General features: G+C 32.0%; 1 protein-coding gene across 1 annotated transcript; it reads right to left on the bottom strand.

Annotated features, from left to right (window-relative positions):
- Nucleotides 1–13,168: 13,168 nt before the first annotated feature.
- LOC129988323 (probable ATP-dependent RNA helicase DDX28) lies at nucleotides 13,169–15,058 on the bottom strand. Its single transcript, XM_056096528.1, has one exon. The coding sequence runs from the start codon at nucleotides 14,927–14,929 to the stop codon at nucleotides 13,304–13,306; it is 1,626 nt and encodes a 541-aa protein (XP_055952503.1). The 5' UTR covers nucleotides 14,930–15,058; the 3' UTR covers nucleotides 13,169–13,303.
- Nucleotides 15,059–15,220: the final 162 nt, after the last annotated feature.

Here is a 15,220-nt window from a genome sequence, read left to right as displayed (position 1 = left end):
TCTTTTTAATTGCATTTGGATGTTGAAGGCAGTCAAAAGTAGCAGCGAATGGTCGACAGCAGTTTTGATACTAAGCTGCATCCTGCCGCTGCCGGTATTCTACAGGCAAGTCCAGGGCCAGGCAAAACTGATAGACAGCATATGACTCGACAACTGGTGTTCCAATGGGTGCCAACTGCGCTGGCAAATTCAACGCGCAGCACATTGCGTATATCATACGCGATTTCACAATCGGAACAGCAGCTTTCTGGGCTTTAAATAGAACCAGTTCAGCCGGCAGCTCCAATGCCTGTCAAAATCTATAAACAGCATACGAGCGCACTACAGCAACTCGTGGTACAGGCGGAGGAGATGGTATTTCCGCATTCAGACCCAAACCAGGATCAGAATCAATATCCCAAAAAGTTGGTAGTAAGGGAAATAAGAAATGTTTTGTAATTTCCCATATCGCCAGTATGACGATGATTCCAACAAAGGCCGTAGCCTCATTGAAATGTTCCAAAACGACACTAAGCATTGCTCAGAAATACAAAGATGCACAATGATCGGTTGTAAGACAATAAATGAATTTTTACAGAAAGAAACAATGTATGCATTCATTGTCTGTTCTATTACATTGTTTCCATACTATAAATTTGTTGAGCATTTAAACAGTTATATTTTATTGACAACAATTCAAATATGACTATTGAAATATTTTTTGCAATAACAATTGAAATACAACAAATAACTATTAACTGCTTAACAATATTTCAAATATAATGAGGCAAAGAATTTTGTTGGGGGGGGGGGGTAAGATCTAAATAAATTATATAGATTACAGTTTAAGATAGTATAGATGAATACCAGTAAAAGGTCATTCAAGTGTTTACCCCAAAACGACATATTAATGAGAATGATGACCAAAATGTGTTAGGGTTTTTAAAGCAGCGTTTCCATGGACCCATGTTCAATACAGAGTGTCCATGAAAGAGCTCCGGTGTGTTAAAAAATTATATTAAGTTATTGAAATGAATGGTCAGATCAGTTAATTTTAAAGAAATCAGTAGCTCATCAAATTTTATTCCTACCAGTTTCAGTTTGTTTTTTCAACACTAGGTAGCGTTGCATGTCATTGACCTTAAAGTAACGTAGCTGAGGCTCATTCCATAGTGCAGTGCGTTTACGGTGCTACAGCCAAAGGTCCAGTACGTTATCTGGCTTATAGAAACGGATTTGTTACCACTATACAACGAAACTTTCGACTCGAGTATGGTGGTAATTCACCTACGGACGAAATCATTCGTCAATGGCTACGTGCGTTTGAAGAAACGGGAAGTATATTGAAATGAAAGTCGTCTGTTAGGCCAAGAGTGCCTGAAGAGAATGTCAATAAAATGCGTACATCATATGAACAAAGTCCGAAAAAATCGTTGAGATGATGCAGTCTTCAGTTGGGCATACCCCAATCAACTGTTCATGTATGGTTCACAAAAGACTCCATCTAACAAAGTAACTTGTACACGAAATCAAACCAACAGACAAAAACAAGAGACTAAAGTTTGCCGTTACTATGCTAGACATGATAGATACTAATAACGATTTTTTTTAAAATTGTGATTTTTACTGATGAGATCACCTTTCATGTTAAGCGGTATGGTGAATCCACACAATAATGGAATTTGGGATTTATAGCTGACTCGAGAGTTCGTGGAGCATCATCGTAACTCACCGAAATTTAATATTTGGTGCGGCCTTATGCATTACCAAGTTATAGCTTCCTTCCTTTTTGTGGAAAATTCCATAAATGGCGATGTTTACTGTGAAATATTAGGGGAATATGTTTTCCCTCATTTGGCTGATATTGAGGCGGAGAAGGGTCCTGTCTACTTTCAGCAAGATAGAGCACCACCTCTCTTCAGTTTGCGTGTACGGGAAGCATTGGATACTCGATTCGGCAACAAGTAGATTGGAAAGACAGGGTCTATTCCTTGGCTTTCAAGGAGCCCGGATATGACTCCATTAGATTTTTTCATCTGAGGACATGTCAAGAATCTTGTTTACGCTAAGAAAATTCAGGATGCAAATCATCTCAGTCAAGGGATAAACGTTTGTGTGACAAACATCACTCCAGCCATGCTGCCCAGGACATGGGAAGATATTGAATACCATTTGGATGTGTGCCGTGCCATGAACCAGCTAAAATACTATATGGTAAAAATCTGAAAGCTACTACATGGTAAAAATCTTGATAAATTAGCCTTTAAGTACATATATATAACATTAACCTAATTTTAGGATTGAATTAAAAAAATTTGCTTCAAAATTCCGGAGTTCTTTTATGTACACCCTGCATATCGTTTTGATGCATCAAATTCTTTCTAATGTTTTTTTTTTTCCCGTTGCTCAGGCCATATCGCCCATTCTTCTTTAACAACACATGAAAGTTTAAATATATACTTAACAGGCATAACTTAAATAAACTCTTCGACATCTAAAACATTAAAAATTGAAGTTAAAATGTTTTTCGATTCGCAATAAGTATGGCATATTGCGCATTTCGTAGTGCCCCTTCCGGATAATATTCCAGTATTTTAATAAATGGCAATATACAGTACACTCCCGATTATCCGCGGAATTGGGTGGCGCTGCCGTCGCGGATAACAAAAATCGCGGATAATCCGAAAAAGGCTGAAAACGGGTATAGCAAAAAAGAAAATAGTCATTCCAACTTTCAAAAATCGTTTTATGTACAATAAAACGTAAAATAAACAGCAGGAAATGTTTAACTAACGCTTAATATTTTAGTATATCACTCAAAACTAACCTAAAATGCATTTTGTTAATGAAAACAGAAAAGTGCTTTGTATTTACGAAAGGCGTCAAGGATACACAGAAAAATTAATACATATGTACTGTTTTAATACTGTAATGTATTATGTTATTTCAAAAGCATAACTGTAAAACTGCACCTTTTTGAAAAAATCAGTCAAAAAAAAAAAAAAAAAAAAACTTTGTGCGGCAGGCGCGGATAATCCGCACCGCGGATAATCGGGAGTCTACTGTACATTGTTGAAGAAAAAGGGAGCAAAAGAAAAATAAATAAAAAAAGGGGGGGAGGGGGAAGAATCCTTAAGCGTTATCTTAATATGCGCTGGAACTCCTGGAATACTTCGAATTCTCCCCTTTTGTTGGTTTTCTTTTTTGATACATCAGGTAAACAAGCCTTTACGGCTATGATTTCGAACTATCATATTCAATTTGTGGGGAAACAAAACAAAACAAAAAGTTTTCTTCGTTTGCATGAGAATAGTAAGCCCTTTTTAAGGACCTTTTTTGAAAATTAAACACTTTTACGATACTTAAAAATAATTTTCAAATTTAAGCACTTTTCATTACACTACGCAACCTATCCTCAAGTAAATGTACAAGGAAAACACATTTACTCTTTTTTCTTTGCTGAAGATATCTGGATAATGAAATACAAAAAATTTGTACCTGAACATCACATATATTTCCATTTTTTTTTTTATTATTCCAGCCCTGTACGTTCCTTGTTCAATTAATGTTAAATTCAACTCTGTATCTCCTAGCTCTCTATATACATATGCTTTGAAAAAAAAATACTATCCATAGTATCGATTGAAAAATTCATATTATCAATATCCATAATATCGATAATATTAGGTTGATACAAAAATAATTACGGTTTTCACAAACAAATAGTTAAGCTACTTTCCTTCATGATTTCTAATAGCTATGCAACTTATCTCATTGATGCTAGTTATAACATTCTTTAAATTTATATTTTTAATCAAGTTATGCATAGTTTTAATAAATGCTGTTTGTCTAGTAAGGGATATAGGAGTTGTAAGTAAAGGATTATGGAGAAGCAAATTTTAACAAATAAGAATGGTTAGCTTGAGATACGCACAGCTGCATTGACGCTATATTATATTATAGTATAGTTCATTGGTATTCCATTTTGTAGAAACGTTAGGGCTATTTTGGTATAGATATAGATCACACAATTCTGAACAGTAGCCAGACGATGAGAATAGCGCCTGAGTTCTCTTCTGAGCGCTTTTCCTCTTCCGGCCCACATCAGGAGACGTTCAGGGTGGATAGATTTAACTTACACCAAATCCACTTTCATGATTGCCTTTCGATGGAATTAGATTTCAAGCCAAGAACATTCTAGCCTTAAATCCATAACATTATAAACAGACTACCAAAATTCTCCAATTCTATTTAAAAAAGCGGGAAAAAAGAATTCAATATTTAATTTCAAAAAATGCGGGTACAAATTGCGTACAATAGGAAGCAGTTTACATTTGCTTTTGTTCATTACAATTCTGATGCAGCAGACTGACTTCTATGTTGATTGGTTAAATAATTTTATCTTTATTATTATCAATATATCAAGTGATAGTAATTACCAAATGACTTGTGTATTTTATTTAATTAAAGGACGGTAAATGAAAAGCAATTTCAAATATTTTTGTTTTTATTGTTACAATTTGTTCCATATCTGGGGTAACTATGTAACAGTCGGCTAGTTTAAAAAAACAAATTCTGGTGGTAAAATTAATAAAATTGTTGAATATTTTTTATGTATATGATGATAAAATAATTAAGCTATAGAAACAAGTAATTATAATCATGAAATCGCGAATACATTAAAAAAAAAATTCTTTGAAAATTGTTACAATGAGCCCTATTGAATTTTACAGGGTGTCCCACAAGGTATGTCCCACAAGACAGCGTCTAATATTTACAGCTTCGGATAGAATACGTCAAGACGAGTATTTTGATGTATAATATTTGGGGTCGCGGAATATAGCGTCATAGTCAAATTACATGAAGAACGTTAATTACGAATCCAACAGTATAGTATTCCAAATTACAATGCATACGACGATTGCACAATGTGGAAGCTTCCTTAGGTGACTATGCAAATCTGTGGGAACCAATGAGAAGAAAAGTGCGTCTGCAAGTTAATATGCAAATTCCCGCCCTGGCATAAGGCTAGGAAACAGGTTTGTTGAGAATGGGTTGCAAATTACTTGCTAAGAATTTACTATGTACTGTACGTAATCGTTGTGATTCTGAAATAAGCAAATAATAGATTGATCATCTTGTTTTCATGGTGCTGACTTATCATAAATTGCCATTACCAGCGGCTGTTAGAGTGACTACTTTATTCATCGGATCTTAACCCAAGTGACTTTTTTTTATCGGACGTCTCAAAGCCCTTTGGGCCCTCACCATTGGGCGACTTGCGAGTAGCAATTGAAACAGAGATCAAGGTAACTGGAACAGATGTTTTGCAGAAAACCATGTCCTTTGGTCGAACGGCCAACATTTCGAAAGTCTGTTGTAATGAAAGTTCTCTATAAACAATGATTTTCACTTGATATTCTTCTTATTTCTTGAAATTTTCATAACACAAGCTTCACATCTTAATTAGACAATGATGCTGTATTCTGGACCCTCACATGTTATACATCAAAATACTCGTCTTGACATGTTCTATTCGAATATTAGACGCTGCATACCTTGTGGGACACCTTATACATACCCATATAAGAAGTATACAAAAAAAAAAGTCCTGAAATAGTTTTAAAAAAATGATGTTTTGACGAATCTCCACCTTTCAGATCTCCGTGAATAAGAAAAACACACTTTGGGAATTATACTATCTATGAACACAATTCTAACACAACTTGCGTTAAGAGAGACAGATGAAACTAATATGTGGTCTTTTCACTAAATTTGCAGATTTCTATCAAATTCTAAACGAAATCCATTCAAAGGAAGTCTGTCTATCCAGCTATCCGAAACAAGACAAATGATGAATACCAAACGAAAAGAGGCTGATGAATAAAATTTGATGCACAAATTTAGTATCTTAAGTATAGATCTGAGTCAAATTTGGAACTAAATCCTCTGAGGAAGGAGACTGATCCGACAGACTATACTTTTGCATACATATAAACGCAATAACTCAAAAATACTATGAATGCAATTTGGTATGTGATCATTTATATTTGTGTGTTAAATTTTTATTTCAATCGTTCCTATAAAGGACGTCTAAAATATACATTCGGTTTTCTAGTATTTGTGAATCATCCGCACCCCAGCGATAGATCGCCAAAAAGAAATCGCCACAGATCACTTGCTGACAAGTTCTTTCGTAACAATTATTTGCCAATGACATGCTGTTAATAAAACACACGTACTAGATTTCTTTACTACACTATGAAGCACGCAATTCTTATGTACAGGATTCTAAAAATAAAAATCTGAGCACTAATCGCGTTCACGCCTATGCCCGAAGTCCACAATTTTATGCAGGTAGAAAATGCGGTTGGGAAGAGAATATGGGAGAAAGTTTTGGGGTGACCCACTCCACACACAGAGTGTGAGAAAGAGAATTTTTTTTACCATATTTTACTTTTTTATTTAGAAAAGGGGAAAAAGGCTTATGATAATCAAAATGAAATACGAAAAATCTATAGTATTGATGATTAATATAACTCACTTATTAAAACTCGTTTATCATCTTCTCCTCCCTCAATTTTTGTCTAAAAAGGTAAAAAAAAAAAAAAAAAAATGTTTGACTAAATGGTCTACTAACTCAAGTCAATGAAGGTTAGATGATTATCATAGTACATGAGAATTCAAGTCATTTTCCAATCATTAAAAAGCATTTGTAAAAAAAGATTTTTAAAACGCTCAAAATTTGAATTCCTTCTTAACCGAAAGAAATCCAACGAACAGAGTGAAATTTACTCTTTATACTCTATATATTAAAAAGATCCATTTTTTAAAAAGAACAATAAATATGTTGCAGAAAAATTAAAGCAAAAATCAAGATTGAGTGCAGTGAGTGTATGACGATAAAATCCAACAGGCGCAATAACAAATAATGATGCATTATTCTACATGAATGTATGAACAGCAACAAGGATTAGCCGAAGCATACGCAAGTATACTACTTGCTGTAAATATCAGCATATCACCAACAATTTGGTAACTTTAACAACAGAAAAAAATCTGAGAGAATTCACTTAACTGTTTGCTTGAACTCAACTCAAATGATTATTCGCTACTATATTGCTCATTATTGACTCAATTCTGTCTACCGGGGTTTGTTTTATAGTTTCTGCGACAGGGAAAAGAAGCCTTTAAAGCCATAGTCATAATTCGCATCCTAATGGAGATATCGCTACGATTCTTGCTGTTTCTGGAATCTTTTTTGCTACCAAATTGCTGATCCAATGCTGAGGATCATTAATCCAGTATCTATTAAATTTATCCGTAAAACCATTTTCCCCATCATTTGACTTCCCGCTTAGCGAAGTAACGTTATAAATTCGTTACAACATCATTAAAAATGGATTGTTTGCCATACTATTGATATTTACCAGCTGAATCCTGAATTTAAATCCTGGATAGACAATCTGACTGATTGATTGTGTTGCCTAATTGGAAACTTCGAGCCATTTTGTATCATTCTTTTCCTTCTCTCTTCTGATAATAATTTTTAACAGAACAAACTTTATTGCTATTACTTGATTTAACTGCGTTCATTTCCGTTGAATCGATCCTTCTAATGATATATCATAAAATAAATAATAATTTAGAAAGCCTTAGGTAAAAATAAAATTCTTTTGGTTTTTATAAAGTTTTTATGACAATTATTACTGGCTTTTGGTTAAGCAGAGTATGATACAGCAGTGGAAAGCAACTGGAAATATAAAGTTTTTGAAATAGCCTTTCCACTACTGCATCAGAAATAATTTTTGTTCAAATTTGTATCTAGACGCAGAAACGACATTCTTTCCTGTTTTATAAGAACAAGCAAAATCAAAATTTTATCAAATCTACAAACTTTTTGAGATTTGATAAAATTTTGATTTTATCAAATCTCTTTGATAAAATTTTGATTTTATCAAATCTCTTTGATCTTTTTTATAGGAATAAGTCATTATAGGCATAAAAATAATTTCTTTAAGTTCCTAAAGCTAAATGTCTCATAAAAGGTATGTCATTTTAAATTCACATGCCTTATTTTGTTAGCAGCTACATATGTTGTGTAACTTCTCCAAGATTGCAGAAAGGGGGGAAAAAATCAATCTTTGATACTGAAAATATTTTATTTTTATATCAGATATAGTCATGCAATTGCAGTTTAATTAAAATGATTTAAATCCAAGATAAAAGAAAGAAAGAAAGAAATTGAATTCATTTCAGTAAAAATATTTTTAAAGGAACTAATCGATTTAATCGAAATTTATACAAACTTTTGGACAAAATAAGTTCCTAAAGAGTCTGTAATCAAATACATTCAGTGATAATGACATACACAAATTATTTTTTGAATAGCTTCTACAAAGTTTTAATGAATTCAAGCCATTTTTAAATTTCACAGCTAGTTCAAATAAATAAGAATTCCTAATGTAAAGTCATTAAAAATTATCTTTACCACATATATTATTTTGGCACATGTATTAACCAAATGCTACTGGAGAAGATTTGGCTTAACTGCATAACATTAGTGAACATAATCAACACACTAAACAAGATATCTTAGGAAATTTGGTCTAGTTGAAAAAAAAAAAAAAAAAAAAAAAAAAAGGCAATATTTTTTGGGGGTGATTAATCACTGGCCTCTTGTTAATACACAGATCCATTATTTTCCTATATTTAAGATTGAATTTAACACTTTTATTTTCTGAAATGTCTTAAGAAATAAGCAAAAACTTAAAAATGCAGCATTATCATGCAATAATTTTTGTTATAAATAATAACTGTTTATGTTATTCAATGTTATTTTGCATTTTTCTCATAACAATTTTAAATTAATAAAACATGTGTGCAAATTTTAATTTAAGAAATGAAAATAAAGTGTTGTGAATCTAATTTTCTATTTTTTTGCCTCTTAATTATTAAAAAAAAAAAAAAAAAAAAAAAAAAAAACCAAGCACATTGTTCACCTTTTTTTAAATTTAAATTATTATTTCTTTCCAATATTAATAATTATGTCGTTTTAAGATTTAATATATTGATCTTCCAGTTCTTCTTATGAAAATGCAAAATCTAAAATATGAATTCCAAGCAATTTTTTTTTTTCATTTTCTGCAGAGGTAATAAGACAGATGTTCATTGACTTTCGCTATTACATTTTTTATTAATAATAGCAAAATCAGAGATACTAAATAAAAGAATTCAAATATGAAAATAATTTATGCTAGAACAATGCATTAAAATTTCTTAAAAGCTACACAGAATAATTGGGTTTAAAGGTTCATATTATTAATCAACATCTGATAAAAATACAGATCAAATTAAAGAAATGAAATATCAGACAATTCAGTAAAATAAAGGATAATTTTTCTAACAATTTTTAAGATTCAGCTTTAGTCCTTCATGTTAGCATAAAAAACATACCAAGGAAAATTAAAGAAAGTTGCATCTATTTATTATAAATAAATAGCATTACTAAATTTATTATTGGATTAGAAATTTTATAAAAATTAATTTAACCTACTATGATATTAATCTGTTTGTGAGAATTATTAAATATTATCATAATAAATATCTGGGGGCACGGCAGTGCCCCCGCCAAGTCGAACAAAAACAAGCGGCACGGCCGTACTATCCTTTTCTCGAAGCAGTTCAGGCCATTTTCAACCCCTTATAACTTTGTTGTGGATAAAACTAGAAGCCTGAATTTTTAGTAACCAAGCAGGCATTATATAAACACGGTATATTTCAAATTTCATTAAATTTGAACCAGTAGTTTAAGAATTATAACTAGTCAAAGTTTGTGAATTTTGTCACTGACTGACTGACTGACTGACAGATCATCAAAACTCTAAGGCACTTCTAGCAGACATAGAAGCTTCAAATTTAGAATACAATTAGTGTTTAGTGTATAAATCAAGGACAAACTAAAATATCCATGTAATAATGGACGGATCGATAAATTTTTCGAAGTTTCGAGCATTATCCATTTTGTCGGCAAATTCGTTGCCAAGTCGCCAAGTTTGTCACCAAGCTCTCGTATCACTGGCTCGGCATCCGGCAGCATCCAGTACAGATTACTGTAAAACGGTCTTTCATATGATGACACTATTCTCGCTGGGAAAAATTAATTAAATCTCAAAATTACAGGTTTCTAACAATATCTAATTTGAAATAATTCAATTTGAAGCTGTGGAAGCTGCAAACGCAATGGGTGACTTTCAGAAAATCAATCTGGTAGAAGAAAGCAAACTAATCTTCAAAGTATGATCGCAAAACTTAATGTCGATCAAAAAAGAGTCTTCGATATGATCACAAATAAAATGGACACAACCGATAATAACGCTGACGTTTTACGCTGTTTTGTTAGTGGAACTGGTGGCACTGGAAAGAGCTTTTTAATAAAAACTCTGAAAATTTGGGTTAAGACTTATTTAAACAAAAAAAGTGGCAGTTAGTACTCCAACAGGAATAGCTGACTATACATAGAATAGATTGACTATACATAGACTATTGCAACTGCCTGTAAAACACAAGCAAATACCGAAGTACAAACAACTTTCTGATGAAGTGCTCCTTCTGAGATCAGATATGAAAGAAGTAGTGTTGTTTATAATAGACGAAGTGTCGATGATATCCAATGTTTAACATATATTTACTTACGCTTATCTGAAATATTCGACACAAGAGACGATCAGAATGGGTAGTTTGGAAAAAAACATCTTGTAGTTTTCGGAGATCTCTTACAGCGTCCACCGGTAAGAAAAAAGTCACATTTTGAAAAACTCTCAACTGCTGAAACTAACAAGTTATTAGGTTCCCTCAGTGTACCGAATCTGTGGACTGAACTGTTCATATACGATGAACTTACAATTAACATGCGACAGCTCAATGATTTTGACTTTGTTGAAATGCTAAATAGAATAAGATTAGGTGTGACTACACAAAAAGACCGCGACTTACTCTCGACTAGAATAATAACTCTCAAATCCAATTCAAATGAAAACAGATTAATTGAAATAATTGAACCCCTCTCGAAACTTCCTGATGATATCGTTTGTTTATTATCTACAAAAAACATGTGTCAACAATTAAATACTGCAATGCTTAAATCTCTTCTACATCCCAAAATAAAACTTACAGCTGTAGATAGCATAAATTTCCCCAGATACCTAACAAAAAGAGCTCGTGAATGCATAAAAAAATATGAAGACAATGCTTCTATGACTGCAGGCCTGGAAGAGAACATAATTATAAAAATAGGAGCAAAAGTCATGTTAAGGCGAAATATTGACGTGAGTCTTGGTTTAGTTAATGATTCTATCGGTATAGTGCAAAGAGTAAAGGTTGATCAGGAAAATACAAAAAATAATTAAGAAAATATACATTGCATTTAATAAAGAACATGTTTACGAGCTTAGTCCGGTCAAAACTAAATTTGAAATTATTAATAGACCTTCTGTTCATCGCGAACCGTTTCCCATATGTATAGCCTATGCTATAACTATACACAAAAGTCACGGTCTGAGTCTAAATAATGCACTGATGGATATTGGTTCTGCAGCGTTCACATCCAGTCATGCTTACGTGGCACTTCCGAGAGTTAGAAGTCTGTCGGCTTACATCTAATAAATGTCGACTTTGCAAGTATTAAAGCGCAAGAATCCTCAATTTGTGAATACAACAGACTAAGAAGCATTTACCGTCCAGACTTGTCAAAAATTGTAACATCAAAGCTTACGAGAAAAACCCATAGAGACAGAGACTGGGCTTTGAGAAAAACTGTGGCTGAATGTCAAGAAGTAGTACCGGAAAAGAAAAAGGGGAAGACTACATACAAAAATAAGAAAAGGACTATCTACAAAAAGAAATGAGATGCCATCAAAAACATAACTTGTAAAAAAACCAAGTCTCGCAACTCAGCTCTTCTATCGTAAAAAGTTGTGAGATCCATGTAATACCAAGTCGGTCTATTTATTCAGTCCCTACTTAAGGGTCCTTCTGTCTTAAGTTATTACGTAATTAGCTAACCTAACAACATCTTATGGCGACCATATCAATATTAAAAATCTTTTATGGTTTAAATAAATAGATTGACTTGGCAATCGCACTAAACAATCTAATTTAATATAATATGTTAATGTAATCTAATTTAATGTAAAGATACATTGTGTTTTCATGCGATGGCCAAGTCAATCTATTTATTTAAACCATAAAAGATTTTTAATATTGATATGGTCGCCATAAGATGTTGTTAGGTTAGCTAATTACGTAATAACTTAAGACAGAAGGACCCTTAAGTAGGGACTGAATAAATAGACCGACTTGGTATTACATGGATCTCACAACTTTTTACGATAGAAGAGCTGAGTTGCGAGACTTGGTTTTTTTACAAGTTATGTTTTTGATGGCATTAAATATATCTTAAATCATACAGGTTTCAAAACATTTAATCTTTCATCTGATATTTTTTTATAGATATTTTTTACACTTTGAAAAAAGTAACAAACACTTCAGAATTTGATAAAATATTTATTATTTGTACTGTATTCAGTTTACATTCATTTTGGATTTCAATAAGAAAAATAGAATCAAGAATATTTTAATGTTGATACATTTTTTAATGTTTTTCAGATTTCAAAAGTAGAATTTGAAAAAAAATAAATTTTCATTGCCATTATTGTTTTATAGCAGTAATTAAAGTAAATATAATTTCAACTTAAAAAAAAATCATTATAAAATAAAGAAAAGGAAAAGAAAACACTTTATATGAAAATAAAAACTGAATTTAAACAATAGGAATAAGATTTACTTCAATTTAATTAAAGTATTTGTGGCTAAAAGAAAATAACTAATCCAAATTATAAAATTCAAAATATTTCAGTTTATTTTTTTTTTTAAATATGAAACCTAAAAATTACTAGCCTTTAAGGAATTTTTATTGAAAATTAAGCAAAATGCTTGAAATTCTATTTTATTTTATAGTTAAATACTTTAACTCTTTTAATAAATGAATAAATTAAAATTACAAAAAGGAAATAATATTAAATAGAAACTAATTGTAATTTTAAATATCAAGAAAAAAAATGCTAATATTCTGAAATTTAAATTATTGCATATGATTTAAATAATACAGAATTTCGAACTGACTTATTAAGAAACAAACATATGCAATAAAATAAAGAGTTATTGCAAGTCTTATAAAATATTTCTTTCTTTATCAAGAATAAGCATGCATTGGACAATTAAATAAAATAATTATACCATTTAAATCTATTTAATTTAGAAGAGTTTAATGTGTAAAATACAATTGTCGGATTTTTTCTTTGATGTTTGAATCAACATTGGATATACGTTCAGCTTTCTTAACAGCTGTTTCAATGGTATTTACAGTGTATACTCCAGATGCAGAATGTACTAAACTTGTTACTCGTCCATGATTGCTGCCAACACGTCCAACCCTACCAACTCTTAATAGATAGTCAGATACATTATTTGGAAAGTCAAAATTTACAACATGCTTAACTCTTTGTGTATCAAGTCCTCTTGAAGCCAGATCTGTACAAACTAGAACATCAAATGATCCTCTTTGAAACGATCCAAACAGGTCAGTTCTATACACTGGGTTAACACCACCATGATATTTGCCATTTGGTATATCATTCTCTTCAAGAAATTTGGATAACCAATCACATGTTGGTGATTTATTACAGAAAATCATTACCGGTCTCTTCTTTTGATAATCTGGTTTAATCAACTCAAGAAGTTCTCCAGCCCTATTATCATTACTGACTCTCCAAAACCTTTGCTCTATGTGAGGAGGAACTCGATGGAGATAGGGAGAGCAAACTTTTATAATATCTTCCTTTCTAAGTTCATAATTAAATATTAAATCAATGCCTGTTGGATAGACAGAGCTAGACAAGATAAGCTGTGCACCAAATCTGTTGAAATCTGATGATTTCACCATTAATTTCTGAAAAAGATAACTGGTTTCATCTGTAAAACTTGCATCTAACAGAGTATCTGCTTCATCAAGCACTACATGTTTCACATTTGAAAGAAAGATTTTCCTTTTACTAAGCAATTTATTCAAGCAGCCTACTGATGCAACAAGAAGATCTACTCTGGCATTTGGATACAGAGTTAAATGCTTTTGTTTTGTGCCTTCAGAAATCAAAACTCTTGCATCTACATTGCAGGCACTACCAAGCTTGTGAGCAACTTCACCAATTTGTTCAGCCAGTTCTCTACCAGGTACAACTATGAGGGATAGGGGTGCATCAGGCAATGGTTCGACTGTTTTTTTAAGTTCAGCCAGCTGATGTATGATAGGAGCTAAATAAGAAATTGTTTTTCCTGCTCCAGTTTCAGATGCAATTAAAATATGTCGCTCAGTTAGAATTCTTGGAATAACTAAACTCTGTATTCTTGTAGGTGTAGTAAAATTGAAATCAGTGCTCAAAGCATTAACTATATCTGGATTTAATTGCATCTTGGAAAATTTGTTCGGAAAATAAACATCATCAACATACTCATTTGGATCTGGCAAGGCCAATAAAGGATTAGTATCATAAGGATTTATTCTAAATTTTTGTCCAGCAGATTTAGCTTTAAACCAATATTTTGATTGTAATGGGATTGGATGACGTTCGTTATAAATCTGTCCTAAATAATAATTATAATCACCTATGGTACTCGAAATAACAGGAACACTGGTATCTCCTCTATACGCAATTTTACTCCTATTTTCGCGGTTTAATTTTTTAAAAAATTCCTTTTTCTTGGCTTTTTCTACATATTGTTCGACATATTTTGGGACCTTGATCACAGGAACAGGTAAAGGTTGCGCTGTAGATGCTGTTCTACACAAAATAATGTATAAATTTCTCGACGAAATAAAATTGCTTTTTGACATTGTGACAAAATAATTGTTGCTTACAAATTGAAAAGAATCATCTACCTACAGCACATGCCATGCGTAATAAAGCAAAACAAATCCTGCCGTTGTGGGAAGAACGGCTCTTCAGGTTTAGATTCTTCTTCTTCAATATGCAAGCTTAATTGAAAAGTCTGTTGATTATGGTTATTCTACTTTTTTAACTTCAAAAGTAATGATTAATTAAGCAATCATTACTTTAATTTCAATTCAAATTAAAGGAAAAATATCAAATAAAAAATTATTTTGTCAACTATAGTAACCCCGACT

Source organism: Argiope bruennichi, chromosome 10 (genome assembly GCF_947563725.1).
Source record: "Argiope bruennichi chromosome 10, qqArgBrue1.1, whole genome shotgun sequence".
Taxonomy (NCBI): Eukaryota; Metazoa; Arthropoda; class Arachnida; order Araneae; family Araneidae; genus Argiope; species Argiope bruennichi.
Note: the sequence above shows the minus strand (reverse complement) of the source record. Positions and strands in the feature narration are given on the sequence as shown.

Bases quoted from the DNA above. Each gene is read 5' to 3' on its own strand.
- LOC129988323 (XM_056096528.1), bottom strand. From the start codon at position 14,929: ATGTCAAAAAGCAATTTTATTTCGTCGAGAAATTTATACATTATTTTG.